The following is a 17839-nucleotide window of genomic DNA, read 5'->3' as shown; positions in this document are numbered from 1 at the left end:
CATCTAACCTAACGTATAGTAGGCGTAAAAGTGTATGCTTCTCTGACCTGAGCCGGTAAGAACAGGTGAAATGGATTATGGTCATTGTAGTTCATTTCCAAATTTCTGCGGTGAACTACGTTGAATTTTTGCTTGCTACAACTCCATTCACCCCGGCCTCCTACATAGCTCTTGACTTCTCTAGCGAATGATTTGATTTCTCTCTAGAGAAACGGCGCGTTGGGCTCACAAAAAAAAAGAAACTAAATGAAATTAAAGTAATTCTACTCAGCACTAATTTCCTCACATTCAAAGGCAGGTTGAATCAGAATTAAAAAGTACACTCCAAAATCAGTTAAAAAGACATGAGCTTGAGTAGACGAAAAGCAGATATTAAAAATCTGATTAAAAGCAGATATTTATAAAAAGCAGATATTTAAAAACAGATGGTTCATACCTACTCCCCCAGCCCTACTGTCATGTCTGTCCCGATGAAACCTAGCGAAAGAGAAGGGAGGGACAGGATCGGGACAGAACTAAATTTGAGCCAAGAGAAGAGAACAGTGGAAACTAATATCCTAGGTACAGTACAAGACTGTTTCTAATTTAGCATGCCAATGACAGAGATGACAAAATCGTAAACAGACTAGGGCAAAGGCTAGGAGTTGAGGAGAATAAGCAGACAGATGAAAGAGAGAAACAGTAAAGAACGAAGGAAGAGACAGTTCCACACCTGGAGCCAGCAAGTTAACCCTGATGTTTTGCGAGGCCACCTCCTTGGCCAGAGAGCGAGTGAAGCCCTCCAGACCTGCTTTACTGGTACTGTACACACACTGACCTGCGTTCCCCTTCAACTCCACCACAGAGCCTACAGTACACACAGATCACATGAAAACAGTAATTGGGTTAACTCAAGGTAAAGTGAAGTGGGAAATTGTGTTTATTACCTGGACCACAACCACCACCTTGTGGCCAAACTGCAACATTGAATGCATCTGATATCTCAAATAATGACAAGGGGCTGTACATGCAGTAACAGTACCTATGTTGACAATGGCCCCTCCCTGAGTGTGGAGCATGCTCTGTAGCACTGCCTTGCAGCTCAACCTGCTCCCCAGTAGGTTGGTATGAAGCATAGCCACCATGTCTTCTAGCCTGGTCCACAGTAACAGACCATCCCTGAACACACACAGACAGGGAGGTGCATACACACACACACACACACACACACAGGATATGGACGAGTTCTTTAAAAAATGGTATGAAATGTTTCCACAAGTCTTCAGGATAATCCTAAACGTCTTCTGCACTTCCTCTCCTTTGGAGACGTCACAACAAAAGCCCACATGGTCAGCTAGAACATGAGATTGATTTAGCATTAGGTTAACAGAAAATTAGAGCTGTATTTAATTAACAACAGTAGTTCGTGTGGCACTAGGCTCATCATCTGGTTTTGAAAATGTGAACAGAAGAGCCCAACAAACAGTACCTCCATCGAGGGACGCCACAGTGGCCTGAGCAGCATGCTGGTTCCTGGACACAACAACAACCCTGCAGCCTCTCTCTGCCAGCAGCCTTGATACAGCCCTGCCAATGCCCCTGGAGCCCCCCACACACAGCCTGGGAATGCCCCTGCCCTGCAGGAGACCAAAACACAGCGCAGAGCAAATCAAAGATGAGATGACATAGGCAAGTGGCTTCAGGGGCAGCCTGGTTTAAGGTCTACTGAACCCCCTTGACCTCTCAGAGCACCCATTCCCCTAAACCCAGGCAGCCCATGCAGACAGACAGTCACTTCCCTGCACTGTCTGTGTAGATCATGTGTCAAACTCCACAGAGGGACGGAAAACTATCTGCGGGCATTCGGTCCTCCCTTGTAATTAATTGATGAATTAAGGTCACGGATTAGTAAGGAATTCCCCTCACCTAGTTGTCTAGGTCTTCATTGAAAGGAAAATGGGAAAAAAACAGCACACTAGTCCCTCCACGGAATGAGTTTTATACCCCTGGTGTAGGTGATCTAACAGCTAGCTATGCTACCAAGATCATTTTCACGCAACACTGTTGTTGTTTAAGATGGATAACAATTTGGTATTTGTCTCTATATAATTATCATAACGTGAGTATACGTTAGTGGGTCATTGGCACAGTACACACATGGAGGTCGCCATTTGTTCTATAGTGTGTTTATTAATTCAACCACATGGGGGAACAAGAGACACTCACAAATCTCACAGCTAGTGCCAGTGGCCCCTCACAGGTAGCTGGACCCACAGACATTTGAAACAAACCAAACCAGAGCCTGTCCACAGTATATAAATTACGATACATTCTAGGCTAGGGTTAGGATTGAGCTAGGGGTTAAACATAGGCTAGGTCAGCCCTTACCCTAGCTTCATGTCAACATCCCAGTTCAAGCCGAACCCTAGTCTCATTCCCATACCTCCAAAATCAAGTCTTGTCAAGCCTGGTTTGGGACGAGGCTACCTAACCCGAACTTTAGCTTCATGTCCACATCCGGTTCAACCCTACCCTCAACCTTTTATCCTACGTTCCTCTTTGGACCCGTAAGTAAGGTTGTCTCCGTCTGACTCTCCTTCTGATCCAAGGTCCAGAAGCCCGGCTCAATGTCACCAGTGAAAAACAATGGACAAACACAGCTGGACGGTTTGAAACATTTGGAAGTTGTTCAGGATTTGTTTGCTGTCCTCAGTGACTGGGTTACAGGAGAGTAAAGAAGAGGGTAAATCACAAGCTGATGTTTGACCCGTCTTATGAGCTACACGCTCAGATGGAAAAACACAGATGTAAGAAAATACAAATACAATAACTGTTGAGCAACATTTTTTAGGTGTTGACTGAAATGTATTATGCACTGTATGGAGAGAGACAGTTTGTGTGTGTGTGAGACAAAGCTTAATTTGTATTCAGATCATCATCCTAAACATCATGACCTCATTTTACTCCTTCACAGCCCTGTAGTCCAATGACACCTGCAAAGACAGACTCACTTTCTGCAGTCTTCCTCACCATATATACACAGTATACACACACACACACACACACACACACACACACACACACACACACACACACACTCTCTCTATTTCTTCTTGCATACATACATTAATATGTACTGTATGCTCCAGAGACTGTGACCTTGTATCAATCCATAAACACTATCACTCTTGGTCACATCTACAGATATTTACACCGCCTCACTCAGTCATATGAATATATAGCGTATCTAATAGACTTACCCACCCCCACCTCACCAACATGTTCTGTACACAAACACACATTTACACTGTTTGTAGTAGAGCTAATGATTCCCTCCTTCTCCAGTAGGAAGGCCCGGTCATGCCAGAGCAAGGCTCATTGATTAAACAGACACCTCATTAATCTGTTAGAGTACCCAATACCCTTAGACACCAGAGAGCAAAGTGAACCAGACAGTCAGAGTTGACAGGAGAGAGGGAGCGAGGGAAAAGAGAAGCCAACAGAGCCAAGTCAGATAAAAAGCAAGCAATTCTCTTTCTCAATATCCAACTCTTTGTCCCTGTATCCCCCATCGGCCCACCTACCCCCTTCTGTCCACCACAGTCATGCTCACAAATTGGAATAAGTGATCTCCATGGCAACCCATCATCTGGATGAAGCATACCAGTGTGACCTCAGAGAGACCCTGTCAGCTCCTTTAGACATTATCCAGCTGAGCATCACCACACACACACAGACAAGAGACCGCATGACTCACCTACCTCACAGAGCACCACCTTAGAGTTGATTGCATTGTGGGAAAAGCAGACACAACAAGGACCTATTCTCCTGGTAATAAAGGCATGCATTGTTATATAGACTCAATGTAGTATTTGGCTGTTGGGGCTTGTGCTTGACCTCAATTTTAAGTGAAAACCAGGAGTTTACCTTTGTATTGTGACCTGATCTGTGTTTTGTACATAGTTTTTTAAAATCACTTTGGTGCAATTTTCACAAGTATGTAGTACATTTTCTTAACTCTAAGCACCAAAATCAAAATAGATCAAAATGGTTTGATCTAAATCTCTAAGCACAATTGAATGAGTACACACAAAATCACTTGTTCATTGCACCAAAATCACCTTCCATATTCAATCGAAGAATCTTCTTTTCAAAATGCAATACTCACTTTTGATATCATTGTCCTGTCATTTGTTAATACAATTAACTCTTAAAACTGCTATCAAACTGCTAAAAACAGATAACTGAACCAAAAAACACTGCTGAAATTCCTGGGTTGTATATAACAATATACAGTTGTGGCCAAAATTTCTGAGAATGACACAAATATTAATTTCCACAAAGTTTGCTGCTTCATTGTCTTTAGTTATTTTTGTCAGATGTTACTACGGAGAACTGAAGTATAATTACAAGCATTTCATAAGTGTCAAAGGCTTTTATTGACAATTACATGAAGTTGATGCAAAGAGTCTATTTGCAGTGTTGACTCCTCTTTTTCAAGACCTCTGCAATCCACCCTGGCATGCTGTCAATTGAATTCTGGGCCACATCCTGACTGATGGCAGCCCATTCTTGCATAATCAATGCTTGGAGTTTGTCAGAATTTGCGGGTTTTTGTTTGTCCACCAGCCTCTTGAGGATTGACCACAAGTTCTCATTGGGATTTAGGTCTTGGGAGTTTCCTGGCCATGGACCCCCCCCCCAAAAATCGATGTTTTGTTCCCCAAGCCACTTAGTTATCACTTTTGCCTTATGGAAAGGTGCTACATCATGCTGGAAAAGGCATTGTTCGTCACCAAACTGTTCCTCACCAAACTGTTCCTGAATGGTTGGGAGAAGTTGCTCTCGGAGGATGTGTTGGTACCATTCTTTATTCATGGCTGTGATCTTAGGCAAAATTGTGAGTGGTTGAGAAGCAACCCCACACATGAATGGTCTCAGGATGCTTTACTGTTGGCATAATACAGGACTGATGGTAGCGCTCACCTTGTCTTCTCTGGACAAGATTTTTTCCGGATGCCCCAAACAATCGGAAAGGGGATTCATCAGAGAAAATAACTTTACCCCAGTCCTCAGCAGTCCAATCCCTGTACCTTTTGCAGAATATCAGTCTGTCCCTGAAGTTTTTCGTGGAGAGAAGTGGCTTTTTTGCTTCCCTTCTTGACACCAGGCCATCCTCCAAAAGTCTTTGCCTCACTGTGAGTGCAGATGCACTCACACCTGCCTGATGCCATTCCTGAGCAAGCTCTGTGCTGGTGGTGCCCCGATCCCGCAGCTGAATCAACTTTAGGAGACGGTCCTGGCGCTTGCTGGAATTTCTTGGGCACCCTGAAGCCTTCTTCACAACAATTGAACCGCTCTCCTTGAAGTTCTTGATGATCCGATAAATGGTTGATTTAGGTACAATCTTACCGGCAGCAATATCCTTGCCTGTGAAGCCCTTTTTGTGCAAAGCAATGATGACGGCACGTGTTTCCTTGCAGGTAACCATGTTTGACAGAGGAAGAGCAATGATTCCAAGCACCACCCTCCTTTTGAAGCTTCAAGTCTGTTATTCGAACTCAATCAGCATGACAGAGTGATCTCCAGCCTTGTCGTCGTCAACATTCACACCTGTGTTAACGAGAGAATCACTGACATGATGTCAGCTGGTCCTTGTGGCAGGGCTGAAATGCAGTGGAAATGTTTTTGGGGATTCAGTTAATTTGCATGGCAAAGAGGGACTTCGCAACTAATTGCAATTCATCTGATCACTCTTCATATCAATCTGGAGTATATGCAAATTGCCATAACACAAACTGAGGCAGCAGACTTTGTGAAAATTAATATGTGTCATTCTCAAAACTTTTGGCCACGACTCTACAGTGCATTTGGAAAATATTCAGACCCCTTGACTTTATCCAAATTTTGTTACGTTACAGCCTTATAAAATTTATTCAATTGTCCCCCCCTTCAATCTACACAAAATACCCCATAATGACAAACCAAGAACATGTTTCTAGAATTGTATATTTATATATTTTCTAAAACAACCTGAAATATGACATTGACATAAGTATTCAGACTGTTTACTCAATACTTTGTTGAAGCACCTTCGGCAGCGATTGGCATCCACCGGTGGTAAATTCAATTGATTGGACATGATTTGGAAAAGCACACGCATCTGTCTAAAAGGCCCAACAGTTGAGAGTGCATGCCAGAGCAAAAACCAAGCCATGTTGTCAAAATAAGTGTCTGTAGCGCGCCAAGACAGGATTGTGTCGAGGAACAGATCTGGGGAAGGGTACCAAAACATTTCTGCAGCATTGAAGGTCCCCAAGAACACAGTGGCCTCCATTCTTAAATGGAAGAAGTTAAGGACCACCAAGGCTCTTCCTAAAGCTGGCTACCAGGCCAAACTGAGCAATCAGGGGAGAAGGGCCTTGGTTAGGGAGGTGACCAAGAATCCAATGGGGACTGACAGGGTTCCTCTGGAGATGGGAGAAACTGCCGGAAGGACATCCATCTTTGCAGTACTCCACCAATCAGGCCTTTATGGCCAGACGGAAGCCACTCCTCAGTAAAAGGCACATGACAGCTTGCTTGGAGATTGCCACAAGGCACCTAAAAACTTTCAGACCATGAGAAACAAGATTCTCTGGTCTGTTGAAACCAAGATTGAACTCTTTGGCCTGAATGCCATGATTTACGTGTGGAGGAAACCTGGCACCATCCCAACGGTGAAGCACGGTGGTGGTAGCATCATGCTGTGAGATGTATGTTTTTCAGCAGTAGCGGCTTTCCGGAGGCACTGTATAGACAATCTCAGACAGACCAACTGGAGCATTGCACAGTCAGGGTTGTGGGAAAAATTAACAGAGCAAAATACAGAAAGATTCTTGATGAAAACCTGCTCCAGAGCACTCAGGACCTCAGAATGGGACGAAGGTTCACCTTCCAACAGGACAATGACCCTAAGCACACAGCCAAGACAACACAGGAGTGGTTTCGGGACAAGTCTGAATGTCTTTGAATAGCCCAGCCAGAGGCCAGACTTGAACACGATCGAACATCTCTGGAGACCTGCAAATAGCTGTGCAGCAATGCTCCCTATCCAACCTGACAGAGCTTGAGAGGATCTGCAGAGAAGAATGGGAAACTCTCCAAAAACAGGTGTGCCAAGCTTGTAGCATCAAACCCAAGAAGACTCGATGCTGTAATCGGTGTGAATGTAAAGGGTGTGAATACTTATGTAAATGTGATATTTCCATTTATTTGTAATACATTTGTAAAATTCTAAAAACCTATTTTTGCTTTTTCATTATGGGGTATGAGGATTTTTTAAAATCAATATTAGAATAAGGCAGCAATGTAACAAAATGTGGAAAAAGTCAAGGTGTCTGAATACTTTCCCAAAGCACTGGCTCAGACAGACCAACAAGCGCAGCAAAACACACACGATCTTAAGCCCCGCAGAGTAGGAAGGGACCGATGAGAGAGGAAGAGAGGTGACTTTGCTGTCATGTCCCTCATGTCGGTAGTAATGTTTTCAGACAGCTCTACCCTGGCAGGAAGAGACCATCTAAACACAAGGGCGAAAACAGACTGTCAAAACCATGGAAATCATTCGCTTTTATTGTTATACCGGTAGTCATGTTTACAAAAATGTGCTATTCCCTTCGATACTTAAGAATGTTTTGCACATAGTATTGTACCAAATAACAAGTGGATGCTAATTTTTCCATGATCAGACTTAACTATATAAAAATAACCCCCAAAAAATCAAGTAAATCACCTTGGCATAAGGAGAATCTGTTTAGTTTAATAAAGCAAACTTTAGTGCTACCTTGTGTTCCAACAAGGCATGAGATGACAGCACAAACATGTTCACAGGAACACCGAAATTAACTGGTTCGGTTGTTCTTGCCAGTCAGAGAATGTAAAGAAAATAAGCATTATTTGATCATCCAACTATAGACATGAAAATAAATATGACTAAAATGACTACGGGTTATACTGATGGTGTGGTAAGTGTAAATGTATGGGGTGTGTGTGTATGAAAAAAAGGCTCATCAGTAAGCAAGACCCAGTTCAGGACAAGAGGTGAGTTGGAGAATACCAAGACAACATTAAAACATTAGGTTAATTCTACACAAGAAAATTGAGAAGCAACCGGACTGAACAGTGTTTCGTACCACTTTATACAGCCTCCACCCACCAGTCAAAACATCAACTACAACATATTCAGAAGTTAGTCACACACAGTGGTCCACATTACTCTGCCTGACACAAACACCCAATCAAACAATCACGCTTTGGAAAATTCAGTCACCTACATTCCCCTCAGGTCCAAAATGTAGCACCATCTGGTGTTTAAAATGTCCTCAACCTTTAAATGTGACCCCCAAACCCCTTCAGACTTACTGCTGTTGACACCCAGTTGCTAAGAGCAAACCGCTTGTTGGGGTGGATTAGTGCCTAAAGGTCCATTCTGTCATTTAGACAGAAGCCTTAGCTGTTGATACTGCACCACAGCATCTGATAGGAGAAAGGCTGCAGCAGGGATAAACAGAGGATGTTAGCCTGTTGGTGTCTGCCTGGTGTGCTCTAGTGAAGCTAGGCAGACGTCCCTCACAGCCCACTAACAATGGAACAGCCACTTACTGTCCACCATTGACTAATATAATCCAATTTAAACTGTTCTCTAACAAATATGAGATTGGATCAAATCAAATCCTCATTATGTGGTGCCTGATGATTCTGTCTTTGTTTCTAACAGTGCTGTCAATCTCATTACCATGACTAAAGGCACAGGGAGGAAGACGAGGAGGACAAGGGGGAGGGAGAGTGAAGAGTGCCATTTCGCCCCCACTGGATTACTTTGAAATGAAAGGAGTTGAAAATACGTAGGACCCAAGGCTCTGAGGTTTCACATCCTCTAAACCCACTCAAATCACACCTCTTTTTTTGTGCTTTGAGACACAGAAAACAACAAAACCCCATTTAACCAACCACGCACAAATCATATGAAAGTCTACAGAACACTTAGACACATTGAATAGATACACTGTACAGCTTAATCAGACAAAACCAAGAATCAACAGGGTCCAAGTCATGGATCGGTATTAAAAAACCTTCTCTCGCAACTTCAAGGATAAATAAAATATACTAACTTGTATTGGAGGAGTGCTAATGAAATGTCACATTAGGAAAACAGTCTGTACTTTATAAGTAAGCAGTGATTTGTCTTGTGGTGACAAGACGCGTTAGGAATGAATGAATCATTGAAATGAGGGTTGAGAACCCATGAAGGTCATACATATATCAGGTCTGTCAGATGTCTTGCTGCATCTCCATGTTGTAGGCAACACAGACCAGAGCACCTGGTGTTGTATAGATCCATGCGGCTAGAAATATCAATATATTATTCAAATGTAGCTGTCAGAGTCGTAGCACGTTTACTGTACTGTATGTAATGTCTGTCGTTCACTTGAGATCTAGAGCTATGTCCGATAAGGTTAGTCTACTATTATGGGAGTGGGGGAGCAGCTACGATGTTCAATAACTACACATAGAAGAATATACAGTAAGTAACATTTGATTGCAAGATCTATGGAGTGTTTTAGTTTTAACACATCAAAAAAGGCAAGAACATAAAATCCCTCTCCCAGTACCTAATAATGTACATCAACAGCAGACGGCTTTCCTAACGTTAAGGAAACGTTTTGATAACCTCACCCGACATCAGAGCATCAACAGCATAATCATTTCACCAAGACATCTCTCGCTCTCCAATAAGCTCAAAGAGAACCCAGTTTGGGATAAAGGATGAGGTTGTGCAAATTCCATTGTTGGAGGGTCCAGAGCCTAATTCCAATCAAGTCCTCTGCCTTTCATGGATCTCAAATGACTAGGTGTTTGCAATAAATCAGAAACTCAAACTACCCAACCAGAGGGTATGGAGCTACTGCCATATAGCTGATTCCTTCCAGTCAATAGAAGACTAGGCTCAAGGGATCAGATTGGAATTGGGCCCACCTCTACCCCTTTTCTTGCTACACTATGTGCTGATGACATCACTCATTCTCCACCCATCTGCTGTATTGTTTGTATGCTCTTAAAATCAGCAGAAACTGTGCAGTATTAACATACAGCACCGCAGCCAATAAGGGTCGAGCACAAAGTGATGTAGGAAATGTGTCAAGGCAGGCGTCAATTGAAACCATAAACACAACGAAAGGCCAAGCACATCTTCTCCAGAGAACAAAAAAATAAGTTACAATTTGTCATATTTCCATCTATTAACAGTTCATATGGTTTCTTACATTTAATAAAGTGAGGAACAGTACAAGGCACACATTTAACGATTTGAATTGTTAAAGATATAAATAACTGACAAAAATAAAATCAACATGAGTAGTGTGTTGTCCTCCAGTCATCTCTTCAGCTCTGTTTAAACTATTTCATCAATCTCCTCTGTGCTTTGAGGACCTCTTACAAGGTTGTGTATGGATCCATCTGATGTTACTGTGCCTAGCAACCTGACCTGGTTGACTCACAGTTTGACCCTAAAACAAGGCAACAACCAAGTGGTTCCATTGATGGTCAGTTCATGGTGTGGTCAGGTCACGGTCGGTACACTGTGGTCCAGTGTGAGTCAAAAAGGTCAGTCAGATGATGTCTACGAAGCTGCCAGGGAACAGTCCGGTCCTGCCGTTCCTCTGGAGTGTTCCTTTGAACCAGCCGTCCTCTCTCTTCCTGTGGACAAACACTATGTCTCCCTCCTTCAGTTCCAGCTCTGCCTCACTCTGAGGGGGGTAGGACACCACCACTCTGTACCTGGGGAGGAGAGATGAGGGATCAGAGAGGACACTGTACTGACACACCCCCCCACGAAGCACAGGATAACAGAAACGCTACACATCATCAGACAGACTATTTTATTAATTACATGTCACTGTCCTACGATATAAGAAATGCAGTACCTCTCGCATATGATTGGCCGAGCATCGTGCTGCTGGGAGATGAGGGAGGAGCATGCCTGGCGAGGGGGCGGGGCGATGGGGGCACAGCCATCCAGAGGACTGCTCTTTCGTTGTGTTAACTCTGGGGTGGTGGCTAAAGTAGGCTCAGGCTCCACGGGGCAGGGGACTGCACGGCCATGGTTACCCATGCCAACGGTGGTGGAGGAGAGCGAGGGGGAGGGGGTGGTGTCAGGGCCCATGGCCCTTTGGAAGACCTCCCCAGTAGCAGCCTGTTCTGCCTCCAGGGTGGGGGAGGAGGGGGGAGAAGGGCGAGACTTCTTCTTGTTAGATGACAACAGCTTCAGAAGACCTTTCTTCTCCCTCTGCAGAACGACAGAACGAAACAGAGAAAGCGAGAGAAAAAAGTTAATTATGTTGCTACTATGTTGCACTTGTCTGACAACGGTGTAGGCTAGATATAGACTGTCTTACAGGAATTCATTGTATGGACATTAGAATCTGCATAAACAGAAACCATTGTCTTTGTCATTAGGTGGTTGGCTGACTAATCAGGGTTGTAATGTCATCATCAGGCCTGCTGCCAGCTGCCTGTTCTGTTTGTGTTGGCTGGCCTGGACTGACTCCCATCTCTAGTCTCTTAACTCAATTCCCAAGGCTCGCCCGTGAAACAGACTGAGCGCTGTGCGTCAATTTGTTTCTGAAGATAAACTGGAACATCTGTGTTCAACAACATACAGAGGACATGATATTCAAAATACTCTGCAGTAAACAAGAGCACCAGACACTCCAGGCGAATGTCAACTAATTTAGCAATCCATTGTAGACGTGGTGAACACCAACCAAATATGCTAGGCATAATAGAAGTATATGCAAACATAAGAAATATGCTAACATTGTTGATAGCTAGGGTGCTATCATGAATGCCCACCTTGCCGTCCTTGTCCAGCCGACAGGCAAGGGAGGAATTAGCTGACGTGGAGTTGCTGTTGCCTGGGGCGACGGGCATGGTGAGGTCTGCCACTGGTCGCAGGACATCACGATCCAGCGAGGCGGCACTGACGTTGGGCGGGGTGAGGGAGGCGGAGGCACAGCCCAGTGCCACACCGGCACGGACACAGCCCTGGGCAGGGTTGGAGGAGGGCTGGGACTGGCACACAGCCAGGTGGGGCAGATAGGCTACGGGGGTCTGGGACTGGATGGGTGTCACAGCAGCGGTGGGCCGGTCCTGACTGTGGCAGGCTGCTGGGGCCAGAGGAGAGGCACAGGGTCAGATCATACACACATACCATTTCCCTATATATTCATTAACAAATACACACCCATCCTCAGGCTACATAGAATGTATACTTGCACACCTCCATTCGCCTAGTAGGTGACCCTACCTGTCCTGACAGCGTTGCGTGCCTGGTTAACAGTCATCTGGGAGGTCATGTGCATGAGAACCTTGGCCTGTCCGGTCGCCACGTGAGCAGCCGTCACCATGGCAGCAGGTAAAGGGCTGGAGGGGTCAGGGCCAGGACAGATGGGCAGTGACTTGTTTAAGTCAGGCCCTGGAACGATGGCCCCCAGAGAAGTGGAGGGGCTGACGATGGTGACCCCTCTCCCAGCCTGTGTGCACAGAGTTAGGGGCACCTTGGGCTGGGTGCTGCCTGATGCCGTCCTAATGGGACCAACAAGAGGAGAGGGGTTAGGGCTGGGAGCCTTATGATAGCTGCATATACAGAGATAATCAGTGTGTGTGTACATATGTGTGAGTACATACACCACCATTCAAAAGTTTGGGGTGACTTCGAAATGTACATTTTTTGTCCATTAAAATATCATCAAATTGATCAGGAATACAGTGTAGACATTGTTAATGTTGTAAATTACTATTGCAGCTGGAAATGGCAGATTTTTTCTGGAATATCTACATAGGCGTACAGAGGTCCATTATCAGCAACCATCACTCCTGTGTTCCAACGGCAGGTTTAGTTAGCTAATCCAAGTTTATCATTTTAAAAGGCTAATTGATGATTATAAAACCCTTTTGCAATTGTTAGCACAGCTGAAAACTGATGTTCTGATTAAAGAAGCAATAAAACTGGCCTTTAGACTAGTAGAGTATCTCGAGCATCAGCATTTGTGGGTTCGATTACAGGCATAAAAATGGCCAGAAACAAAGAACTTTCTCCTGAAACTCTTCAGTCTATTCTTGTTCCGAGAAATGAAGGCTACTCCATGCGAGAAATTTCCAAGAAACTGAAGATCTGGTACAACGCTGTGAGGAGTGGGAGGCCCCGGTGCACAACTGAGCAAGAGGACAAGTACATTAGAGTGTCTAGTTTGAGAAAGACGCCTCTCACAAGTCCTCAACTGGCAGCTTCATTAAATAGTACCCGCAAAACACCAGTCTCAACGTCAACAGTGAAGAGGCCAGTCTGAGATATGGCTTTTCCTTTGCAACTCTGCCTAGAGGGCCAGAATCCCGGAGTTGCCTCTTCACTGTTGACGTTGAGACTGGTGTTTTGCGGGTACTATTTAATAAAGCTTTCAGTTGAGGACTTGTGAGGCGTCTGTTTCTCAAACTAGACACTCTAATGTACTTGCCCTCTTGCTCAGTTGTGCACCGCGGCCTCCCACTCTTTCTATTCTGGTTAGAGCCAGTTTAAGCTGTTCTGTGAAGGGAGTAGTACACAATGTTGTACCAGATCTTCAGTTTCTTGGCAATTTCTCGCATGGAATAGCCTTTATTTCTTAGAACAAGAATAGTCTGACGAGTTTCAAATGAAAGGTCTTTGTTTCTGGTCATTTTGAGGCTGCAATCAAACCCACAAATGATGATTCTCCAGATAGTCAACTAGCCTAAAGAAGGCCAGTTTCATTGCTTCTTTAATCAGCACAACGGTTTTCAGCTGTGCTAACAATTAATTGCAAAAGGGTTTTCTAATGATCAATTAGCCTTTTAAAATGGTAAACTTGAATTAGCTAACAACGTGCCATTGTAACACAGGAGTGATGGTTGCTGATAATGGGCCTCTTTACACCTATGTTGATATTCCATTAAAAAAAGAAATCTGCCATTTCCAGCTACAATAGTCATTTACAACATGAACAATGTCTACACTGTATTTCTGATCAATTTGATGTTATTTGTATGGACATTTATTTAGCTTTTCTTTCAAAAACAAGGACATTTCTAAATGTCCCCAAACATTTGAATGGTAGTGTGTATACACACACACACACACACACACACACACACACACACACACACACACACACACAGTGTCGGTCAGAAGTTTGGACACCTACTCATTCAAGGGTCTCTCTTCATTTGGACTATTTTCTACATTGTAGAATAATAGTGAAGACATCAAAATCATGAAATAACACATATGGAATCATGTTGTAACAAGAAAAGAAAAATGTTAAATCAAAATATATTTTATATTTGAGATTCTTCAAAGTAGCCACCCTTTGACTTGATGACAGCTTTGCACACTCTTGGCAATCTATCAACCAGCTTGATGAGGTAGTCACAGGGAATGCATTTCAATTAACAGGTGTGCCTTGGTAAAATTTCCTTTGTGGAATTTCTTTCCTTAACGCGTTTGCACCAATCAGTTGTCTTTTGTAATCGTGGTATACAGAAAATACACCTATTTGGTGACAGACCAAATTAATCTCTCCAGAAATAAGTCTCTCGCTGTTGTCGCCTGTTACAGACTCCCCTCAGCTCCCAGCTGTGCCCTGGACACCATATGTGAATTGATTGCCCCCCATCTATCTTCATAGTTCATTCTGTTAGGTGACCAAACTGGGATATGCTTAACACCCCAGCAGTCCTACAATCTAAGCTAGATGCCCTCAATCTCTCACAAATAATCAAGGAAACCACCAGGTACAACACTAAATCCGTAAGCATGGGCACCCTCATAGATATCCTGACCAACTTGCCCTCCAAATACACCTCTCCTGTTTTCAATCAGGATCTCTGCATTCACTGCCTCATTGCCTGCATCCGCTATGGGTCCGCGGACAAACGACAACCCGTCATCACTGTCAAACGCTCCCTAAAACACTTCTGCGAGCAGGCCTTTCTAATCGACCTGGCACGGGTATCCTGGAAGGATATTGACCTCATCCCGTCAGTCGAGGATGCCTGAGTGTTCTTTAAAAGTAATTTACTCACCATCTTAAATAAGCATGCCCCATTCAAAACATGTAGAACAAAGAACAGATATAGACCTTGGTTCACTCCAGACCTGACTGCCTTTGACTAGCACAAAAACATCCTGTGGCGGACTGTATTAGCATCAAATAGTCCTCACGATATACAAATGTTCAGGGAAGTCAGGAACCAATACACACAGTCAGTCAGGAAAGCAAAGGCTAGCTTTTTCAAACAGAAATTTGCATCCTGTAGCTCTAACTCCAAAAAGTTGTGGGGCACTGTAAAGTCCATGGAGAACAACAGCACCTCCTCCCAATTGCCCTGAGGATAGGTAACACGGTCACCACCGATAAATCCATGATAATCGAACATTTCAATAAGCATTTCTCTACGGCTGGCCATGCTTTCCTCCTGGCTACCCCAATCCCGGCTAACAGCTCCGCGCCCCCCGGAGCTACTCGCCCAAGCCTCCCCAAACTTCTCCTTAACCCAAATCCAAATGGCAGATGTGCTGCAAAACCCGGACCTGTATAAATCAGCAGGGGTAGACAATATGGACCCTCTCTTTCTAAAATTATCCGCCGCCATTGTTGCAACCCCTATTACCAGTCGGTTCAACCTCTCTTTCGTATCGTCCGAGATCCCTAAAGATTGGAAACCTGCCGCGGTCATCCCCCTCTTCAAAGGGGGTGACACTCTAGAACCAAACTGTTATAGACCTATATCCATCCTGCCCTGCCTGTCGAAAGCCAAGTTAATAAACAGAACACCGAATCCCACCGTACCTTCCCCGCTGTGCAATCCGGTTTCCGAGCTGGCCACGGCCTCAGCCACACTCAAGGACCTAAACGATATCATAACCTCCATCGATAAAAGACAGTACTGTGCAGCCGTCTTCATCGACCTGGCCAAGGCTTTCGACTCGGTCAATCACCGTATTCTTATTGGCTGAGTCAACAGCCTTGGTTTCTCAAATGACTGCCTGCCTCGGGTTCAATTCTCGGGCCGACACTCTTCTCTGTATATATCAACGATGTCGCTCTTGCTGCGGGTGATTCCCTGATCCACCTCTACGCAGACGACACCATTCTGTATACATCTGGCCCTTCTTTGGACACTGTGTTAACTGACCTCCAAACGAGCTTCAATGGCATACAAAACTCCTTCCGTGGCCTCCAACTGCTCTTAAACGCTAGTAAAAACCAAATGCATGCTTTTCAACCATTTGCTGCCCGCAACCGCCCTCCTGCCCAACTAGCATCACTACTCTGGACGGTTCTGACCTAGAATACGTGGACAACTACAAATACCTGGCTAGACTGTAAACTCTCCTTCCAGACTCATATCAAACATCTCCAATCCAAAATCAAATCTAGAATCGGCTTCCTATTTCGCAACAAAACCTTCTTCACTCACGCCGCCAAACTTACCCTATTAAAACGGACTATCCTACCGATCCTCGACTTCGGCGATGTCATCTACAAAATAGCTTCCAATACTCTACTCAGCAAATTGGATGAAGACTATCACAGTGCCATCTGTTTTGTTACCAAAGTGCCTTATATCACCCACCACTGCGACCTGTATACTCTAGTCGGCTGGCCCTCACTACATACTCGTCACCAGACCCACCGGCTCCATGTCATCTATAAGTCTATGCTAGCCAAAGCTTTTTTTCTATTGTGTTATTGACTGTACGCTTGTTTACTCCATGTGTAACTCTGTTGTTGTTTCTGTCGCACTGCTTCGCTTTATCTTGTCCAGTTGTAAATGAGAACTTGTTCTCAACTAGCTTACCTGGTTAAATAATGGCAAAAAAATAAAATAATTAGTAGATCATTAACACATGGTCAGTCAATACCTTGAAAGTTTCTTCAAGTGCAGTCACAAAAACTATCAAGCGCTATGATGAAACTGGCTCATGAGGACCGTCACAGGAAAGGAAGACCCAGAGTTACTCTGCAGCAGAGCCAAGTTCATTAGAGTTAACTGCACCTCAGATTACAGCCCAAATAAATGCTTCACAGATTTCAATTAACAGACATCTCAACATCGACTGGCCTTCATGGTCAAATTGCTGCACGGAAACCGCTACTAAAGGATACCAATAAGAAGAAGACACTTGCTTGGGCCAAGAAACATGAGATTTTTCGTAGGTGAACGGATGATCTCTGCATGTGTGGTTCCCACCGTGAAGCATGGAGGAGGTTTTGGTTGATGGTGCTTTGCTGGTGACACTGTCCAATTTATTTTTAATTCAAGGCAAACTTAACCAGCATGGCTACCACAGCATTCTGCAGCGATACGCCGTCCCATCTGGTTTGCGCTTAGTGGGAATAACATTTGTTTTTCAACAGGACAATGCCCTGAAACACACCTCCAGGCTGTGTAAGGGCTATTCGACCAAGAATGAGAGTGATGGAGTGCTGCATCAGATGACCTGGCCTCCACAATCACCCAACCTCAACCATATTGAGATGGTTTGGGATGAGTTGGACCACAGAGTGAAAGAAAAGCAGCCAACAATTGCTCAGCATATGTGGGAATGTTGCACTTGCATGGTTACACGTGGTCTACGTTTGTCAGGCCGTTTGGAAGTGTTTCCAAATTCTCTAAAAAGTTTATAGTAGAGAAAATTAACATAAAATTCTCTGACAACAACTCTGGTGGACATTCCTGCAGTCAGCATGCCAATTGCACCCTCCCTCAAAACTTGAGACATCTGTGGCATTGTGTTGTG

The 17839-nt window shown here is 44.3% G+C and overlaps 2 protein-coding genes across 4 annotated transcripts in view; both read right to left on the bottom strand.

Annotated features, from left to right (window-relative positions):
• Positions 1 to 436: 436 nt before the first annotated feature.
• Positions 437 to 1735, bottom strand: cbr4 (carbonyl reductase 4). Its single transcript, XM_024422566.1, has 5 exons — positions 1706 to 1735; positions 1469 to 1616; positions 1022 to 1333; positions 713 to 847; positions 437 to 477 (listed from the first exon to the last, which is right to left on the bottom strand). Exons 1-5 carry the CDS (start codon positions 1733 to 1735, stop codon positions 437 to 439), a joined length of 666 nt encoding a protein of 221 aa, XP_024278334.1.
• Positions 1736 to 7569: 5834 nt separating this feature from the next.
• Positions 7570 to 17839, bottom strand: part of sh3rf1 (SH3 domain containing ring finger 1) — a 74836-nt gene continuing 64566 nt past the window's right edge. For 2 of the 3 annotated variants that reach the window (XM_024421827.1, XM_024421830.1), the window contains 4 exons: positions 12326 to 12603; positions 11872 to 12185; positions 10944 to 11305; positions 7570 to 10797 (listed from right to left, as the gene is read on the bottom strand). In XM_024421827.1, coding sequence (XP_024277595.1) covers positions 10629 to 10797; positions 10944 to 11305; positions 11872 to 12185; positions 12326 to 12603 — 1123 coding nt within the window. In that variant the 3' untranslated portion in view covers positions 7570 to 10628. The remainder of the gene's footprint in view (positions 10798 to 10943; positions 11306 to 11871; positions 12186 to 12325; positions 12604 to 17839) is intronic. The other variant, XM_024421828.1, reaches the window with a different exon arrangement.

Source organism: Oncorhynchus tshawytscha, linkage group LG05 (assembly GCF_018296145.1).
Source record: "Oncorhynchus tshawytscha isolate Ot180627B linkage group LG05, Otsh_v2.0, whole genome shotgun sequence".
Classification (NCBI taxonomy): domain Eukaryota; kingdom Metazoa; phylum Chordata; class Actinopteri; order Salmoniformes; family Salmonidae; genus Oncorhynchus; species Oncorhynchus tshawytscha.
This window is presented reverse-complemented; position numbering and strand designations above follow the sequence as displayed.

What these genes read in the sequence shown, in the direction of transcription:
- cbr4 (XM_024422566.1), bottom strand. Translation starts at nt 1,735, where the DNA reads ATGGGTGCTCTGAGAGGTCAAGGGGGTTCA. An exon ending in TGAGAGGTCAAGGGGGTTCA is followed by an intron (nt 1,617 to 1,705) that starts GTAGACCTTAAA and finishes GGTCTCCTGCAG; the next exon opens with GGCAGGGGCATTCCCAGGCT. An exon ending in AGGGGCCATTGTCAACATAG is followed by an intron (nt 848 to 1,021) that starts GTACTGTTACTG and finishes TGTGTACTGTAG; the next exon opens with GCTCTGTGGTGGAGTTGAAG.